Source organism: Lepisma saccharinum, chromosome 1, assembly GCF_977018435.1.
Source record: "Lepisma saccharinum chromosome 1, izLepSacc3.1, whole genome shotgun sequence".
In the NCBI taxonomy this organism is placed as follows: domain Eukaryota; kingdom Metazoa; phylum Arthropoda; class Insecta; order Zygentoma; family Lepismatidae; genus Lepisma; species Lepisma saccharinum.
The window spans coordinates 103,081,356-103,101,497 of record NC_139229.1 but is presented as its reverse complement, the minus strand read 5'-3'; the positions used below and the strand labels follow the sequence as shown (position 1 = coordinate 103,101,497).

The 20,142-nt window shown below is 38.5% G+C and overlaps 1 protein-coding gene across 1 annotated transcript in view; it reads left to right on the top strand.

Moving 5' to 3' along the window:
* Nucleotides 1-5,050: 5,050 nt before the first annotated feature.
* LOC145998869 (uncharacterized) overlaps nucleotides 5,051-20,142 on the top strand; it is a 28,426-nt gene continuing 13,334 nt past the window's right edge. Inside the window, exon 1 of the mRNA XM_083135565.1 lies at nucleotides 5,051-5,130. Within this exon, the coding sequence (XP_082991691.1) occupies nucleotides 5,070-5,130 (61 nt within the window). The 5' untranslated portion in view covers nucleotides 5,051-5,069. The remainder of the gene's footprint in view (nucleotides 5,131-20,142) is intronic.

Genomic DNA, 20,142 nt, shown 5'->3' with positions numbered 1-20,142 from the left:
GTCGTAGTGCTCTTTCAGACCGGGAGGGACAAGAATCAGGAAAAAGATTCCAGCAAGTTCGACGACTGCAAGATCAAGAACGTTTATCTGAAGAACGGACGCAACGAAGTGTTCCCGCGCGAGAATTACAACCTCGACGTGACCAAAGACGATTACCTCAAACTTTACGAAGCGTTCTCGGCTTACAAACGCGTGACCGAGGGAAGCGTGGACATGTACTACACGCCCAGCGAGTTCAAAGCACGGAGACCCATGACCGTCATCAACACATCTAAGAGAAAGAAGGTTGTGGTCAACGATCGAACCAACATCAAGGTCGTCTGCGAGTTCCACGATGCCTTGCCCGAGGATACCCTATGCAGTGTCATCCTGATTGCAGAGAAGTCCTTCGCCTACGACGTGAAGAACGAGAGGGTCACAGAGCAGTTTTAACAAGTTTTTTAACATCTTTTCTTGCACAATAATAAATTTTCTGCACTAGCACAATCAGTTACAATGGCACAATACGAATTTCACTAGTTCAGATCAGTTACAAATATCAATTTCATTAGTTATCAGTTACAATATCTTTTTTGCACTATAGCACGAGACAATCAGAAAATTTGCACAAAAAAATTTGTTGTTTTTACACGTGAAAATTAACAATAAAATTTCTTTTTTATCGTTTCAGATGCTGTCGAAACATCAAAAACACATACACACACACTAGAAAAAAGCATGCAACTTTATTTGTAACACGCACATATTCTCCATCTTCATCAAGAAAATATTATAATAAACATAATTATTTTTATCTATATCTCACAATAAAACTCTATATCCAAAAATATCACAACATCAAATAACACTAGAGTCGTTAGTACACGTTGCATGCATTACGGAGGTCCTCTGTAGGGTTTCATGGAAGTTTGAGAAAAAAAAACACGTAAAACTCTACAGAGGCATGACTTTGTTAGCCGTGGCCATTAGAACTGTGTTGGGCACCACGCACCCCTCGCGAGGTTATAGGGGCCAGGTATCCTAAAAACAACAATTATTATTTTGTTTGTTTGCTTGCGTCACAATACAGGCGCGCGCGCGCGTGTGTGTGGCACATCGTTCCCCCGAGAGAGGTTTACAAAGGTCACGATATACGGAGTTGGAAAATTACGATATGGCGCATTCGCTCGTTACTGTTGCCAGCCATGGGTCTCTCTCTCTCTCTCTTCATCTTACACCAACGTTGGCATCTCTATTTTTCTTAGTTGTAAGTAAATTGCCAACACACTCTAGTTAATAATGCTACATATTATACGCACACACGCACACACATACTGCGTTGCCATCCACCCATCTCTCTCTCTTTTACGGCAGTGCCGGCTCTCCTTGCCCAGTGTGTGCAGGTTGGCAAAAATTGCTTTATGCACTGTAAGGCAAGCCTCAAGCAAAGTTGCCACCTCCTTGCTTTAGGTTAGGTTAGACCAAAAAAAACCTTGGTGATTTTTTTTTCGAGTGAGGAGTTGGCAACGCTGATTTTTACTTGAGGGCGGTCAACCGGGTTGATTGCACAAGCAAAATTGCCAGCTCCTTGCTTTAGGTTAGGTTAGACCAAAAAAATCTTGGTGATTTTTTTTCGAGTGAGGAGTTGGCAACGCTGATATTTACTTGAGGGGGGTCAACCGGGTTGATTGCACAAGCAAAGTTGCCAGCTCCTTTCTTTAGGTTAGGTTAGACCAAAAAAAATCTTGGTGATTTTTTCGAGTGAGGAGTTGGCAACGCTGATATTTACTTGAGGGCGGTCAACCGGGTTGATTGCACAAGCAAAATTGCCAGCTCCTTGCTTTAGGTTAGGTTAGACCAAAAAAATCTTGGTGATTTTTTCGAGTGAGGAGTTGGCAACGCTGATATTTACTTGAGGGGGGTCAACCGGGTTGATTGCACAAGCAAAGTTGCCAGCTCCTTGCTTTAGGTTAGGTTAGACCAAAAAAGGCTGTGTGGGGTAAGCTGTCGGTTGTTTAACTCTTCCCTTTCTCTTTTTTTTCTTGTAAAAGGCTATGGCAAAAGTACCAGTGGGTTGGCAACCTTGCTTTATGCGCTGTAAGGCAAGCCTCAAGCAAGGTTGCCAGCTCCTTGCTTTAGGTTAGGTTAGACCCAAAAAAAACCTTGGTGATTTTTTCGAGTGAGGAGTTGGCAACACTGCGAGAAAATACCTCAAGCAAGGTTGCCAGCTCCTTGCTTTAGGTTAGGTTAGACCCAAAAACAAAAACCTTGGTGATTTTTTTGAGTGAGGAGCTGGCAACACTGCGAGCCCCACCGAGCACCATTTTCGGGCGCAGAACCGGGCCACCTACACTACTGATCCAGAACTTTCGGATCCGGATCCGTTTTGCCATCCCACATGCGCTTCTTTGGAAAGTAAGAATGTGCTTGTAACATATTGTTACCTGCTAATATAACTTATATATATATATATATATATATATATATATATATATATATATATATATATATAATATACATACATAAACATATATATATATATATATATATATATATATATATATATATATATATATGGTTTTGCCCCTAAAACAGTTTTTTTAGCCGAAACAAAAAAAAACACGTATTTCTTCCTTTGGGCCCCTCTATACACCTAACACGTTTCATGGAAATCGGAAGGGAACACAGGGGTCAGATCCCCATTTCAATTTGTCCTCATCTTGACATTTCAGGGGAGGTTGCCCCCTAGAACAGATTTTTAGCCCAAACAAAAAAAAACACGTATTTCTTCATTTGGGTCCGTTTATACACACACCTGCCAAGTTTCATGGAAATCGGAGGGAGGACACAGGGGCCAGATCCGCACTTCAATTTGTCCTCATCTTGACAATTGAGTGAGTTTTGCCCCGTAAAACCGTTTTTTAGCTGAAACAAAAAAAAACACGTATTTCTTCCATGGGCCCCGCTATACACCTGCCAAGTTTCATGGAAATCGGAGGGGGACACTTAGATAACCTCCCTTGTTAGTCTTACACTTTGTAATTATATAACACTGCATATATTATAATGTTTTATTTTAATTTGTAAAACTGTAAGTGTAGAACAATTGCATAATTTTTGTATAACATTTCTATCTTGTTATATGTGTTAAAGGTTTCATTCTGGAATGGAATGTCTCACATTTATGTGTGTTTCCATTTCCAATACATTCGAATGAATACATATTCGTTTCAATGGCATTTACAAAATCACCTCTGACATTTTATGTTAAACAAGTAGGATTATTTTTGTGCACGTGTGTGTCAGCCGATGCGTAGCAAAGTGTTTTAGGAACAACACTTGAAAAAAATTCTTGTAGTACTAATTAATGAAAAATTTCTGTGTAATCGAAGATCATAATACCGTTTAAGGTGTGGTAATATTATAATGGGATTGAGATACGAAACTCTCGGATCCGGATCCAAAAAATCCGGAATTTTCGGACCCGGATCCGGATCCGAAACTTTCAGACCCGGATCCGTATCCGGAATTTTCGGATCCGGATCCAGATCCGTAACTCTCGGATCCGGATCCAGATCCGTAACTTTCGGATCCGGATCCAGATCCGAAACTTTCGGATCCGGATCCAGATCCGAAACTTTCGGATCCGGATCCAGATCCGAAACTTTCAGATCCGGAACTCTCGGATCCAGATTAGAAACTTTCAGACCCGGATCCGGATCCGGAAATTTCGGATCCGGATCCAGATCCGTAACTTTTGGATCCGAATCCGGATCCGAATGGATCCGGATCCGTTTGGCCATCCCTAGTACGTACACCAGCACATTTAACAAAAATAAAAATTGAAACTCAAGAAAATTGTAAATGTGTCAAAAATAATCCTAATGCTCAACATTTAATTCTAGAATGTCCAATTCAAATCACACTCTACAAAGGTTTACAACGTTTAAAAATTCCATTTCCAATATCGCTCTCATCCATTCTAACAGATTTATCCCCTTCATTAATATGGGTGCTGTATACATATTCTCGGAAATGTAGACTCGAAATATAAAGTGATTTTTATATTTATATATATATATATATTAAAAAATAAGAAGAAGAAACAGCAAAAGGACAAAAAAAAGTTAATTATTTATAATAATTGTTTTATATTTGAGATTCTGAATAATTTGTGAGACTCAGGCTGTGTCCGAAAGCTGCAAGACCATACTTGAAGCGAGCATACTTTGAGAGCATACTCGCAGTGCGGTCTTGAAGCCTGGAAGCGGAAAGCTTTCGAACTGCACTTCGACTGCAGCGCCAGCACAAGTGAGGAATGCAACAAAAGTTGCTTCGAAACTAAAATTATCAAACATCGACTGTATGTGCCACTCTTGTTTTCCGTGACCAACACACACATGACTCGGCGTGCAGTTTATATAACACAGCACGTTATTAATTATAGAAATATGAAAGAAATTTGATCTTTCAAATTAATTTTCACACATTCCGCAACATGGTTTACGATCGCGGAAAAAGAAATTGTTTTCTCACTTTTAAACACTTCTCACTATAGAAGAAAGAAACCACGCATATATGAATAAAACCAATAAATAAAATTACATAGTATTTTAAAAACTTGTTTACTTACATTTCCACACAATGGAAGAACTACAACTACCAGCTGATTGACTTCCGACGTCCATTTTTTTAACAAATGAAAAGCAAGCACAGATCGCAAGTGTGCACCGCTCGTGTGCTGCGTGCTCTGGTCTTGTACACTCGTTTGCTTGGCGCTTTCGAACTACACTCGGTGACGTCACTTCCGTCAAGACTGTACTTCAAGTATGTACTTTGTACCTTTTGGACACAGCCTAACTATCAACTTTAGAAGAAAACATTAAAACAAATACAAAACAATAACGATGTCCAAAGTCGACAAGATAATGCTGACAGGGACCAAGGTACCTTGGCAGGGACAAAAAGAAGAAGAAGAATTATGGAAACAGAAGTAGTGAAAGAGAGAAAGCAAAAGCAATGGGTAGTCATACTTCTAATAACCTTGGGGTAGTCTATGTCTATGGGATAGTCTGTGTCTGTATATCTGCATGTTGTTGTGGGCGTGTACTGGTGATCGTACTTTCAATATATTTTTTGCAAATATAAATTGTAAGTTATAACTGATAGCAATGGCTACTTAGATTGTATTGTATTTTGTGCTCTAGTTAATATTTTCTGACCAGAATATGTGTGTTTTGTGAGATAATCGTTTTTGTAGCGTTCATTATAATTTCAAAATAGTGACGGAAGCAATAGCTGTCATTGAAAGGGTTCTTACAAGGTAAAAAGAAGCCTAAGTTCCTTTGTTTTATTGCGATTTCATCATGCTACGAATGTAATTTTAACATGGTTCTGTTTCGATTTACTTCTGATAAGACAACGGCCCAAGTTCCTTTTGTTTTATTGCGATTTCATCATGCTACAAATGCAATTTTTACGTGGTTCGATTTCAATGTACGTCTGTTAACACATACTGCGGAGTTTTAGCGATTACTTAAGGTTTTCTTCAATATATGCTTTCGTGGTTAGGTTTGTTTCCCTTAGCATTAGAATAAAGTCTAAATGCATTCTACTAAGGTTCCGATTTACTTCTACATTCATTCCCACGCTTCTACGATATTTACTGTCGCTTTTTGACTGAGAATATCTTGTCCATGAGAAGTGTGTAAGGTAATTTTCAAGTTGTTTTTTTAACATAAATAACCTTTCGGCTCCGGTACCCCTTTCTACACCCTCGATTTCAGGCACAGTTCAAATATTTTCGTGAAAATATTTAATTCCTCATAACAAACAGTTTGCAAATAGCGCGGAAGTTAATTTGTTAGATCTACTTGCAACGAAACTTACGTTGTTTATAAAATTAAAATTCCATCATTCTGGTTTTTTGGACTTTTGACCACTGTTATTTTTAAAAAACATATTGGTACTAGTTTACTATCCTTCGGACAGATTTCTTCATTTCTACACTTTATACTCGGTTGTTTTCAAATAAAAATCATTGCTACTTACCTCATATGCAGTGCGGAAGATTTTTGAAGCTGGCGATAACTTTTTTCCCATGAAAAACACGTTACTTTTAACGTTATGATTCTTTATTTGTCGTTCCTAATTCGGCGGCCAAAGCTTGACTCACGTTGTCTGTCGTCAGCTGATATGCAGTACTGTCAGATGATGTGCAGTGTTGCCAAACGTATGAACCTATAAATGTCGCACAGGCTATTCACAAAATGTTTTTCATCGACAATTTTTCCACAAAGAGCTATCGAAACTTGTTCCACAAACCATTCACGTAAAGTTAGGTTAGGTTCAGTTAGGTTACGAAAATTTAGAAAAAATAATTTCACCAAAAAAAAAAAAATATTATTTTCACAAAAAAATTAACTTTCACCACACTTAAATGTCTTTTATTACTTTCACCAAACAAAAATCATTTTATTAATTTCACCGAAAAAAAAATTAACTTTCACAACACTTAAATGTATTGCATGCGACCGGCATGCTTAAAAAATTCATGAACTCTTCTCTCAAGTGGGAATTTTTTCTTGAAGAGGTACTCCGATAAGTAACCCGTGAAGTGATGTTTCTTGCGACCAAACATTGGGATGGAATGACGGACATTACGCCAGGCTCTTTCAATGTTTTGAGAATGAACTTCTACATTGGCGCCTCTCATTCTTTGCTGATTTTGATTATGGATATGTCCACTTGCAGGTGTGTCGATGAACTCCACACTGTGGTTAACTCTGAGGTGCGTGTACCCTGCTCCCTGCAAGTTTATATATGCTTTCCAGCAATCTGAAATAATGGTTGTTCCAGGCAGAATGAATTGCTGTATTACTTGTAGCAGAGTTTGTTCGTTGCGGTTTTCTACAGAAACCATGAAGAAACGATCACTGTTCTCCCTTTCAATTCCTCCAAACACCCACTGACCCCCAACTGGACGTGCTCTTCTATTCAAACATCTTTTGGTCTTTCCGAACTTTGCTTCATCAACTTCTACAACCACTCCAGGACCTCCTATTGGTCTCGAATTGGCAAGAACCCAGTCTTCGCACACTTGCCGGCAGTGGTTGGACCAATCCACAATTGTTATTGAACACATGTTCAGTTCGAATTTCATGTACTCTTGTCTTGGGTAGGGCAACAACAGCCAAATTTTACAAAACTTCACGATATTCTGAACAGTTAATTTACTTTGTCCTATAAATGTACCCTTCCTTGCAGAGATTTTGAATCCACATGGAAATCTTTTATGCTTTAATTTCCCACGCCCCTGCACTCTTTTCGAACATATGTACAGCCATTTCCCATCCCGAGCAATGTGCAACTTACACATACTTGAACATTTCGGACATTCCATTTCTTCTTTCAATATTCCATGTTCGATTAGAAAATCTCGAGGATCCTCAATATCAGGGAACATTTTCACCACGCAACCTTGACACGTCATCTTGTCAAACTTCCGCGTGGTTGCTACACTGTGAGGGGGTTACATAACCAAACGCACGGAACATTTGATTCACGTAGTCAACGGTAATGGCGGCACGAGCTATCGCACAACGGAGATGCATGATTGACGAAAAATACCTTTTTTACGGGCAAAAAACGTAGCACGATTCTAAAAAACAATACCTCCGGCTTCGTAAAGACCTCAAGAACACAATTCCGTAAGTAATTTCTCGTCTTTTCTCCTGTAAATTTTAAGAAATCCGTCTCCGGCTTATCCTACCGTTACCCCGTAATAAGTTCCTGTAGTATTGTCTAACATCTTGAAGGTGTTTTGTGTGATGTGGGAATGTTTCATAGCGGAAATTCAACCATTGACGCATAGTCCCACGAACCTTTCATACATGGCCCCACGAACCATTTCCGGTAAGGTTAGGTTAGGTAGGGTCACAATAGGTTACAATAGTTAAAAATTGGTTTCGAAAAAAATATGCGTAGCCCCACACACCATTCTCGCATAGCCCCACAAACCATTTGCGGAAACGTACGTCCTTCAGTTACAAAAACGCTTTTTTAAAAAAAAAAAAAATGATCAAAAAAACGTGAATACACGTTAAAGAATGATCCGCGAAGCAGATAGGTAAGTACAAATGTCAAAAATTGACGAAACTCAGAAGTTATAGGTGTCCGAAGGATAGTAAACATTTACCTTCAGACATTGGATTTCATTTATGAGACTTCAGAAATTGGAATTAATTATTTCCTTTTGGCAACTGCAGGCCGTAAAGGGAAGGGTTGTTTTTTCTAAATGACTTGTGGGATGGGATAATTTTCGACTTCTTATTTTCATGATGGGAAGGCAGTGAAGGGTGGTATTCTGTGGAAAAGGACAACAAGGACTTTCAACGTAGGATTTACTTCATTTTTGGACTTACAAATTTAACTTCGACCTGCAATTCAGTGCCTGGCCTTGGTAAAAAGAGCTAAGTTGCCTTCTTATGTTTAATTTTAGCCTTCATTTTTGGTATCTTCATGTGTCAGTGTGGAAAACAGTGAGAAATAGTGTTGGGGGCTGGTGACTCCGGCCAATTTCTAACATGCCTTTAAAAGGGACTCTATAGATAAAGGCAGGTAGCAGGAGCGGAGGCGGGGCCACGGTAGCGGTAGGGGGTGATAAGTCAATCACCCCAGGGGCGGAGCCCGGAATTGGTGGGAAATTTGGACTCGACAATTTCAAACAACAAAATCTCAACTTTAAACGGCTGTACAGTCGTAAATACTTCTTTCTGCACTCCAATTTTTTTATTCACAATTAGGATCACATAATCTTCTTAAAGAAAAAAAGAAAATGAAAGTTAGAAAGCTGATGTGTCGTGGATGCGTGGTGAAATTCGTACCGGGTGTGGGAGATCCAGTGGATTTTTTTAATTTAATTGACACGGGATCGTGAAGAAAGTAAAGGAATGTCGAAAATGTGGCAGTGAATATAAGCTACTCGTTAGAAAGAATGGGCTGTGGGTATATGCCTAATGTGATATGATGTGTCGTGGAAGCGTGGTGAAATTCAGGTAAGTTTTACGTATCCTGGAAACGGATTTCTTCAAATTTAAAAGTTTGGGGCTCATTTGGGTGCAGGTGACTCTGGGCAATTTCTAACATGCCTTTAACAGGGACTCTATAGAGAAAGCTGGGTAGCCGGAGCGTAGCGGTGCGGAGGCGGGGCCGCGTTAGTGGTTGGAGGCGGTAGGTCAATTACCCAAAGGGCGGAGCCTAGAATCAGTGGGAAATTTGGACTCAAAAATTTCAAACAAAAATAATTTTTTAGTTTAAATTTCCCACCGATTCCGGGACGGATAGCCCCAAAAACCATTCACGGATAGCGCCACGAAACATTACAATTTTCTTCGTAAATCAATGCAGAAAAAAAATGGATCAGATGAGCTTTGTTCACGAGTGTTTCTTGGGTTCCGAAGGTTGAAACACTGCATAACGAATGAAAATCGACAAAACACAAGCACAACGTGCGATTATGTGGGAAGGTGTACGCACCATATTGTGTCTCAGGCAAGTGAAAAGACTACGAGAAAGAAGTACTCATAGTGTGAAAAATTGCAATTACTTTGATGAAAGAACGTCAATACACCTTAAGGAATAGTAAATTTTTACCCTACGAAACTGCTATTCGGGAAGCCCGAAGACCTGGTTCTAACATGCCTTTAAAGGGAATTATAGAAAAAGGCAGGGTCGCAGTAGCGGTAGGTCAATTACTCCAGGGGCGGAGCCCGGAATCGGTAGTCAATTTGGGTCAATTTTTTAAAGTATTTTTTTCAACACTAACAAGTATTTTTCTGAAATCGAAACACTGCTAAATACTTTATGAAAGGTTCAAATTTCGTGTGACAATGATTGCCAAAGTTTTACGATAGTTAGTGTTTCTGCTACAAGATTTTGATTTCTGCTGAAGCGTGCATGCTTGCGTAAGGTGATTTTTAATTATTATTTTTTTCCAACATAAATAATTTTTTCAAAATCCAAACAGTGCTCATTACTTTAAGGAAGGTTCAAATTTCGTGTGACAATGATTGCCCAAATTCTACGATAATTAGTCTTCCTGCTAGGAGAATTTAAAAAATATAAAACAATCGGTAACAGTTCCGATTGTTTTATGATTTTTTTCAATTCTCCTAGCAGAGAGAATAATTATCATATAATTTTGGCAATCATTGTCACGAAATTTGAATCTTCCTTAAACCTTAACCCGAACCATCTGTCTGACAGACCCCCTGAAACTCACAGTACCTTTCCCTCACAATGTTTACCTCTCAAGGAGCGATACCGTATCAATGTAGCTTTATTGTGAGGGTAGTTTGGGTTATGTCCATAATACCGCATGGTTTGAGTTTTATACATTTGTGGAGAGTGTTTTTTTTTTTGTTTCTTTTGTAGTATTTTAGTGAACACTGATTCCATGGCCCAAGAAAGAAAGCAACCCATTTTCGGAGGTACATACGATTCTTTTGACGCACCTGTTAGGTAGGGAACTATTAGAAAACAAAGAGTCGGTACTCGAGGATGACTGTGTTGAAAGTGCTGATTCTCAGAGAGTCGAAAACTCTGATGCTGATCCCATTTATTCTCCTGAGTTGCAGGTTTGTGGAGATTCCGGAACAATTAGCGATGATAATGAAAAGTGATTCTGGACGACTGTGGAAGTTCCTGCTCGTGGCATCACCTGTTCTCCGCAGTTTTAGTTTGGCAGCACGTGAGGCTACTCATACACATGGAAAAGCGTTGAACGGCCAAAACATTGTCACACTCCTCAAAATATTTGGTCTAGGAATTAATTCGTGTGCCTGGACAACAGATGGCGTAACGAGCGCATCGTTCGTAGTATAAGGCAGTTGATTGACGCATCAACAACAGCATTTTGTAGTCAACTGAACATGGCGCAGTTTGTGCCAGATAAAGTGTTTTTGCGGGGTGTTCTGCTTCATTACTTTAACATGCAGAAAAGTGCTACCGAAAGTAATCGTATTTTGGTGGAAGTGTATGGTGACCATGCACTAGCTGAGCGAACGTGTCAGATGTGGTTTGCACGGTTTAGAAGTGGTGATTTCGGCCTGGAAGACCAAGAGCGACCTGGACAGCCAAAAAAAATTGAAGACTAAGAATTGAGAGCATTGCTCGATCAGGATTCGTGTCAAATGCAGGAAGAACTTGCTGAAGCATTAGGCGTTGATCAAACAACTGTTTCCAAATGCCTCAAAGGCATGGGAATGATTCAAAAGATGTCACATTGGGTTTGTAACAAACCTGAGAGTTTAAGATTTTATATTTATAAGAAGTTAAGATTTTTAAAATGTTTGTTATTTCAAATAATGTTCAAGTTGTCACAGATAATTATACTTAGACTAATACAGTTGTAGTTGCAACTTTTATACATGTTTATAAATACGTCAAAATCTGTTCGTGTTGACGTCACTTTCTAATCTCAGCCGAGGAAGTGAACTAACCTGAATGTTTCTCACCTGACGACAGACTGAGTTTGAAAAACAATTGAAGGTGAAAAATAATAAGAACTTGGAAACGGAGAGAATTGAAGTATAGATTTTGGTTTTTCGAGTTTTCTTCTTGCCGATAAGTTGAAAGTAAACAATTATTTATGTTCTTTGACTTTCGCTTTATGTGAGGGAATATACCAATGTTAGTAGTGAATGTTCTAGTGTTGTACTGGTAAGTGATTATGAAATATACGCGTTTATAAAACTGCGTTTTAACTTTGAAAACAGTGTTGTGTTTTCTTTTCTACCCAGCAAGCCCTGATGATTCGCAGATTCTCATGTTCCCGACTAAAGGAGTAGCGGAGTAACTTTCTGACGACTGGTGTCCAACTGGAGTACGTTGCATAGTTATTTTGGCACAGCAACGCGGGGCTCGAGTGCATAGTTATTTTGGTACAATCGTGGGGGCTTGAGTGCAAAGTTATTTTAGCAATTAAAACGTGATACCCGATTTAGTGCATACTGGAAGTGTTCGTGCATAGAATTCACGAAGGTGATTGTAAAAGTCCTTGGAATTCACGAAGGTAAAAGTGTGATAGTGAAGTGAAGGTATTAACTGGTAAGAGCCATAGACGGTGTAGTAGAATGGAGAAAGACGTGGCAGGAATGAATCTGCGAAGCAGAGGAAGAACGACAATGGATGCAGAAACCAAGTTTGGATGCTCTGATGATCTTACCAATGACAGGGAATTCTTCCAGTGTTGCCAATGTTTGCAGAGGTTTCATAGTAGTTGTGATGGGCAGGAAGTAACGTTGGCATCAAATAAAGAGATGCGATGCAAATCATGCTTGTCATCACCAGAAACAGAACCAGAACCGAACGTTCCTACCAAACCCTCATCAGATCACTGGCTACTTGATTGGTTGATGAAAGCTAAAGCAGAGCGAAACCAGAAAGAAAAGGAGTATGAAGACCGTAGACAGAAGGATGAGGAGCATAGACAGAAGGAAAGGATAGAGGAGGAGAAACAGCGTAAGAAAGAGATGGCTCAGATAGGGAAAGTTCGAAAGAAGGAGATGATGGAGTTTAAGCTCATAGTTGAGTCTATAGAAGAAAAGAGAAAGAAAAGGAACAAGAAAAGAGAAGGAAAGAGAAAGAGGAGGAAGAAGAAAAGAGAAGGAAAGAGGAGGAAGAGGAAAGGAGAAAGAAGGAAAAAGAAGAGGAAGAAGAAAGAGGAGGAAGAAGAAAAGAGAAGGAAAGAGGAGGAAGAGGAAAGGAGAAAGAAGGAAGAAGAAAAGAGAAAGAAAGAGGAAAGGAGAAAGAAGGAAAAAGAAGAGGAAGAAGAAAAGAGAAAGAGGAGGAAAGGAGAAAGAAGGAAAAAGAAGAGGAAGAAGTTAAGAGAAGGAAAGAGGAAGAGAGAAAGAGAAAAGAAGACTTAGATATTTTCCGTGAATTGATTGAAAACCAGGAAGAAAGGAGGATACAGGAAGATATAAAACTAAGGTCAGAGTTACAGGCTCTATTCTCTCAACATAAACTTGAACAGGTAGAGAGCGTCAGAGGAGAGATAGAAAAGCTTAGTATTAAAGTCACTGAAAAGGTGGACGAAAGGGTAAAGGAAATTGTGGAAGAGCAGCTAGAGTTCTTAACAGTTCGGCAAGGACGGATAGAGAAGGAACAGGAGCAATTGAAGAAGAATATGGAAACCTGCCTTGAAATTGTCCAGTCTGGAAGAGAATCTGAATGTGACCCTCCACAGAGAGTTCAAGAATTAAAGAGTTGTGTAGAGTCTATTAATGTAGCACTACAAACCTTTGGTGAACGAACAGAACTCATAGAAAATATAGTGCAAGGACAGAAAGTTGAAATAAAGGAAGCTGGAGAAAAGGTTAATTTTCTCCATGAGAAGGCTAAAAAGATGGAAGTATCTCTTCGCTAAGAAATTCAGGAACAGACGGTTACAATTATAAGTAGGGTCAGTGAACTGCAGGAAAGGATCCATAATTTACAGATTCGAAGAGAAACCTCTTCCGATATAGTGCCTGATCCAATCCGAGGACTGAACCCAGAAGCTACTGCCTATGAACCTCCTGTTGTACTTCCAAACCCATTCTTCCCCGGTAATACCACAACTTCTGATAGATGCAAGAGGCCTAGAGAAAAGGATAGTAATGACAGTTTTTCTCCTCGACGCAGAACAGAGTTTAAGATGCCCAGAATGGCTGATATCGCGAACATTCCGAAGTTTAAAGGCGATATCGAAGCTCAATCTGCCGAAAGATATCTGCGTGAATTAAATGTCAGTTTTGACTTAATGCAAGTGCCTGAGCACTATAGATTGGAATTATTACCTCGGGTTTTCACCAGCAAGGCTGAGCATTGGTTAGCTGGTAATATGGACAACTTTGTGAATTATGCTGATTTCTGCGCACGCTTTAAGGATGAATTTGCATCAGAAAAGGCAAAACAAAGACAACTAGCGGCTGTGAGGAACCGAAGGTATTCTCGCCTGGTCCACGACAACTTAGAGAGTTTTGCCTGGAGTGTCTACGCAGCGTACAGAAACCTAGCTGACAATTTTAATGAGAGCGAAGTTCTTAATTTGATCATTGGACAGTTGCCGTATCGCATTCGGAATCTTTGTCTGGCGCATGCTCCACGAAGTGTGGATGAATTGACACACTTCTTAAAGGACTTCGATATTTATGATGACCCTGATTCCTGGAAGAATAAAGAAGACCCTAAGAATAAAGAAGCTGCAGGCAATAAAAGTTTTAAGATACGAAATATCCAGATGGATTCAGAGAGTCGAGGAGGAAATTTCTCACGACCTCGAAGATTCAACAGAGGATCAGGCAGGAGAGGCTTCAACCGAGATCAGAACGAAAGACAGAGGAACTCGTACAGGCCTCGTCCAGAACAAGGGCAAAGCTCTCCAGGCAGATGGCGTTACGAAGAACGACGTAGCCGTAGTCCACTCCGACGGTACTCTCCACGACGTAGAGGCGATAATTGTGGTTCTTTCTCACCAAGACATGACGTTGCCTCCGAGCAAGAAGAAGCAGTGGAGACTACTAGAGAGTTTTTGCACAACCAGCGATCTCAATCAAGTCAAACAAACATCGACCTTTTCTAAGTGCCTCCTCTTCGTTTAGGCAAGTGAACTCTCAGGGACGTAAAGTACAAGAATAATATGTAAATTCTTATTGCTGACCGAAAATGTATTTCCTGGCAGTCAAGTGCAAAAGGCTCCGAATACAAAACTGGTATAGATTTTCCGGAAGACTCAAGAAGAGAGTGTTAGTTGTTAGACAAGTAGAACTGAAAATCGGTGGTCTGACTTTTAGCGCCAAAGTATTCATTTAAGAAGGTTTTGGTTCTGACTTTCTCTGGCGTATGCTTTTTCTAAAAACTGCACCAGAAAGAAATAAGTATTAAGAAAAATGCAGTTGATGTGTTGTTTGTTACCACTCCTGATCAAATGAAGTAGGATTTTCCAGATATATATTTAGTGCGGTACATCCGAAAGGTCCAAGATGAGGATAGAATCGGTATGTATAAATCCGTAGACCTCTGAGAGAAGGTCCATATAGTAAATATTTGGATTGATTCCTATAAGCAGGAGTTATTATATTGCTGGTGTGGAATTTAAAGGCATTATTCTAGAAGCACAGAAGCAAGAAGAGTGTTGAGTTTGAAGTGCTATAGGAAAGTACTGATTCAGTTTACCACTTATCGAACCCTATACCGTTTTCTACAAAGTCTTTCTGGAGAAGAAACTACATATATGGAAGCCTGCTGTTCTATTAAACCATCATGGAATAAATCATTGCCTGAATTCACTGTTTATTGGCTGATTAACTATCCTTGATTGTATTCTGTTTTGGATACTACAAACTACGTTCCTTCTGAGTTGTTGTCGAATGAAGAGAAGCATTGGTTGGTGAAGTTGACTTATTTTCAAGATAATTTCTGTATTTAAATATTCTTTATGTACTAAAAAAAATTTTCAGAACTTGTAAATTACAATTTCTTCAAAAATTTTCCCCGGACGAGGGGCAATTGTAACGAACCTGAGAGTTTAAGATTTTATATTTATAAGAAGTTAAGATTTTTAAAATGTTTGTTATTTCAAATAATGTTCAAGTTGTCACAGATAATTATACTTAGACTGATACAGTTGTAGTTGCAACTTTTATACATGTTTATAAATACGTCAAAATCTGTTCGTGTTGACGTCACTTTCTAATCTCAGCCGAGGAAGTGAACTAACCTGAATGTTTCTCACCTGACGACAGACTGAGTTTGAAAAACAATTGAAGGTGAAAAATAATAAGAACTTGGAAACGGAGAGAATTGAAGTATAGATTTTGGTTTTTCGAGTTTTCTTCTTGCCGATAAGTTGAAAGTAAACAATTAATTCTTTGACTTTCGCTTTATGTGAGGGAATATACCAATGTTAGTAGTGAATTTTCTAGTGTTGTACTGGTAAGTGATTATGAAATATACGCGTTTATAAAACTGCGTTTTAACTTTGAAAACAGTGTTGTGTTTTCTTTTCTACCCAGCAAGCCCTGATGATTTGCAGATTCTCATGTTCCCGACTAAAGGAGTAGCGGAGTAACTTTCTGACGACTGGTGTCCAACTGGAGTACGTTGCAGGTTCCACATGAATTGAAAGACAGAGACGTTGAAAGACGAAAAACCATTTGCGAATTGCTGCCTCAAAGACAGAAAAGAAAGGAGTTTTTGCATCGCATTGTTACTGGCGATGAGAAGTGGATCCATTACGAGAACCCGAAATGAGATATTCAGTGTGCAAAGGTTATGCTGAGCATATGGTGGGATTTGAAAGGTGTGGTGTACTATGAGCTTCTGCAACCGGGTGAAACTATTAATGGAGAACGTTATCAACGACAATTAAGCGTTTGAAGCAAGCTCTGGCCAGGAAACGACCAGAATGGGAGAACAGACATGATAAACTTATTTTTCAACATGATAACGCTCACCCACATGTCGCAAAACCGGTCTAAACCTATTTAGAAAATGTTGGATGGGAAGTTTTACCCCACCCGCCGTATTCACCAGACGTTGCTCCTTCGGACTAGTACTTGTTTGATTGCATGAATAACGATTTGATTGGACAGCGGTTCACTTCTTCAGACGATATCGAAAAATGGGTCTCTGACTGGATTGCCTCAAAGGATGAGGACTTCTTTCGCCACGGAATCCGTAACTTGCCTGACAGATGGGTGAAAGTGGTGGCTCGCGATGGACAATATTTTTCTTAAGGTATTTATGTATTTTGTGTTTGAACTACAGCTTCAATGTGTGCCTAACAACCACACAAATTAATACCTAGACCAAATAACATCTGATCTTACTGAGCTAAGGGCCCTTCTTATAATTTTTTTGTACTCCTCAATTTTTAAATCCGCTCATGAAAACATGCTTTCCATATTCTCAAAGAATGCTGCAGGTAGACCAATTTTTACTGTGTTTTAAATAAACCATAAATATTCCTTCATATTTATTTTACCTTACATGGATAAAACATTTTGGAAGTTGATAATTAAGGCTCTCAGAACAAATATTTTGCGCTATCATTAACATAAAATAAATAAATTGGATTAAAAAAAGAAAATATGCATGTCGGTCTGACAGACCAGGTGGTTCAGATTACGCTAAAAAATATGGTTCAGTTTAAGGGTTAAAGTAATGAGCACTATTTGGATTTTGAAAAAGTTATTTATGTTGGGAAAAGAAATGCCTTTCGCAAGCATACACACTCTCCATGGATAGGGTTACCATACTTCCGGTTTTTCCCGGACATGTCCTACATTTTAGTTTTATGTCCGGCGTCTGGGAGGAATTTGAAAAATATCATAAAGGTCCTACATTTTGAGCATCACATAATATTAATTAGGAAAATACGTAACAGAAAAAATCATGCAAGTTACAAATCTATGGACTGCTCTTCCAAACTCAATAGTGAAATTGATTTTGATTCAGTCATTGCACAAAAAGAAAAAAAGTTTGTCCTGTTAAACAAACGAGAAAATGGAAGCAATGAATGAACAAAGTTTTGGGACCACTTTCTGATAACGTCACTGTTCAGTGCCCTTAGGGTTTATACTGATGGAACAAGGTGTTGTCATTCTTATTCAATATATTTGGTACAGTCAATAAATAACCGGATTAATGTTGTGAAAAGCGAAATAAAGTGACAGAGCGATGAAACTTACGGGATATGTAGGCCAGGCTGGGGTACGCCACATGTCTGCGAGACAAATTCCAGACCACGTCGCTAGGTGGCAGCACTGGCAGGAAAGTGAGCTTGTTTGTGTATGTGCAATTTGCCTCCAAGGCGCCAGTAAAAGTAAAGAAATCAACAAATAGGTCAAAAAGGCAATAAATTATTCCTGTAGTCAAGAATTTTTGCTATTGATTGGTTGATTTAGTTTATTTTACTTCACTTTTTTCTGTCCCTTTGACTAATCGCAAAGATGAGGATAAATGTTGGTAAGATAAGATGAATGAAGGGAAAGTCACAAACATATAGGGACAACCGACACAAGCTCCACATAAAATTATACTAAGTGATTATACCACGTTTATCTGCCAAACACAGTTCAGGATGCATTAATACGAGAAAGCAGATCTAATTCTCTTCTTGAATTCAGCTTCACTTTTCATCTTAACTAGCTCTTTGGAAGGGGTTTTCATTAAATAAATATTTATTTTCTTAATTACTAATTTACAACTTTGGGGTCGAATAAATGAACGTTAAGAAAAAGCTAGAAAAAGTTAAGATTTCTGGATGTATTGTTTTGGTAAACACCCTGTTTTTGAACTAAAAACTACCGAAGATTAAACTTCTGGAACCATTTTAAATTACGGTAATTGCTGAATATTTGTTTGCCAATACAGGTCATAATTCAAATGTTGAGAGAGTACTTTCATTACCATCAGCATAACACTCACGAGAGATATTATTTTTTTCATAAAGTCTGTAAAATGTTTGGTACTGGTCCCTATAATTTCAAAGAGTTTGACTGTCCACTCTAACATAAATATAGTTTGACTAAACCTGAAATTTTGATAAAAATTGTCTCCTCTGAGAAGTGCTAGTTAAATCATGTAGTAAGAGGTGCATTGATTGGATTGATTGCAAGTTTTGGAATTTTGCATTTAAAAATTCATTGAGAATTCATTTTTTTAAATTGAAAAGTGTCATTTTTCAACTACTTTCTAACGTGTTCTATATAAATATGTATTATTTATTAAGAATGTTTTGTCCTACATTTTGACTTAATGTCCTACATTTTGGGACAGCATGTCCTACATTTCCCTTAGATCGATCTGGTAACCCTATCCATGGACAATGTATTCTCATTGATAGAAGTGACAGTAAGTATCGTAGACTAGTGGGAATGAATGCAGAAGTAATTTATAACCTTCTTTAGAATGCATTTAGGGATATTGTTTTAATGCTAAGGGAACTAACCTGACCTGCCTAACCTAACAATGAAAGCATTCATTAGTAACCAAGACGATAGTAAAGGAACGGCTGCTGGCAAGTACAGAATTATGTAGAAGTCTATGGATATGAAAAACCAGTTTGAAGGAAACGCACAGTAAGTAATCGCTAAAACTTTTCAGTATGTTTTAACAGATTTAAATCGAAATCGAACAATGTAAAAATTACACACATAGCATGATGAAATCTCAATAAAACAAAAGAAACTTGTGCCCATATTTTAAAAAGGTTTCCGTTGTAAACCGTACAATAATAAAAAAATAGAAATATGGTAATCTTATAATCATCTTAACAGGAGATTGCAGCAACATTTAATTCGAAGCAATTTTGGAATGCATGGTTAGCTTGTCTACTTTTTCTTTGTCGTAAATAATGAGACTGGTGATCAACCATACACTCAAAAATTTGTATTTTTTTAAAGGTGATAAAATAAATTGCAATAATTATCCTGGAATTTCTATCCTCTCAGCATCATATAAATAGTATCTAATATTCTTTTTAGAAGAATATGCTAATGAAGTTATGGGTGATTATCAATGTGTATTTAAACGTATCAGATCAAGTATGGATCAAAATTTTCACTTCAGACAGACACTTGAAAAAAAGTGGCCATCAGGTAGTCATTGATTTTAAAAAAAGCATATGATTCAGTTAAAAGAGATAAAATATATAATGTATTAGTTGAGTTTGGAATACCTAAGAAGCTTGTTAATATGATAAAAGTATGCAATAATGAAACAAAGTAAAATTTGTGTGTGTATTAATTAATATGTCTGACAGATGTACAATTCATAATGGGTTAAAACAAGTACGAGGGTGAATCAAATATGAACGAGCCTTGATTGGCTAAGCGTCAGAATGGGTAGCAGGGTGTGATTGGGCATCTGCGGCCGGTAGGTGGGGCTGTCGTGAGTCAGGAACCAGAACAGCCGGCGTGTTGCATGCTTCGTTTAGTAGCTCTCACGATGAGTGAGCAGAGTGTGCCAGTGTCTGTTGCGCAATGCATAATCATCAAGTTTCTCACCCAGGAAAACGTCAAACCGGCCGAAATTACGGGAGACTGCAGGTTCAGTTTGGGAATGATACCCTCTCGTGGGCAAGAGTGAAGGTGTGGTGTAAGGAATTCTGGCAAG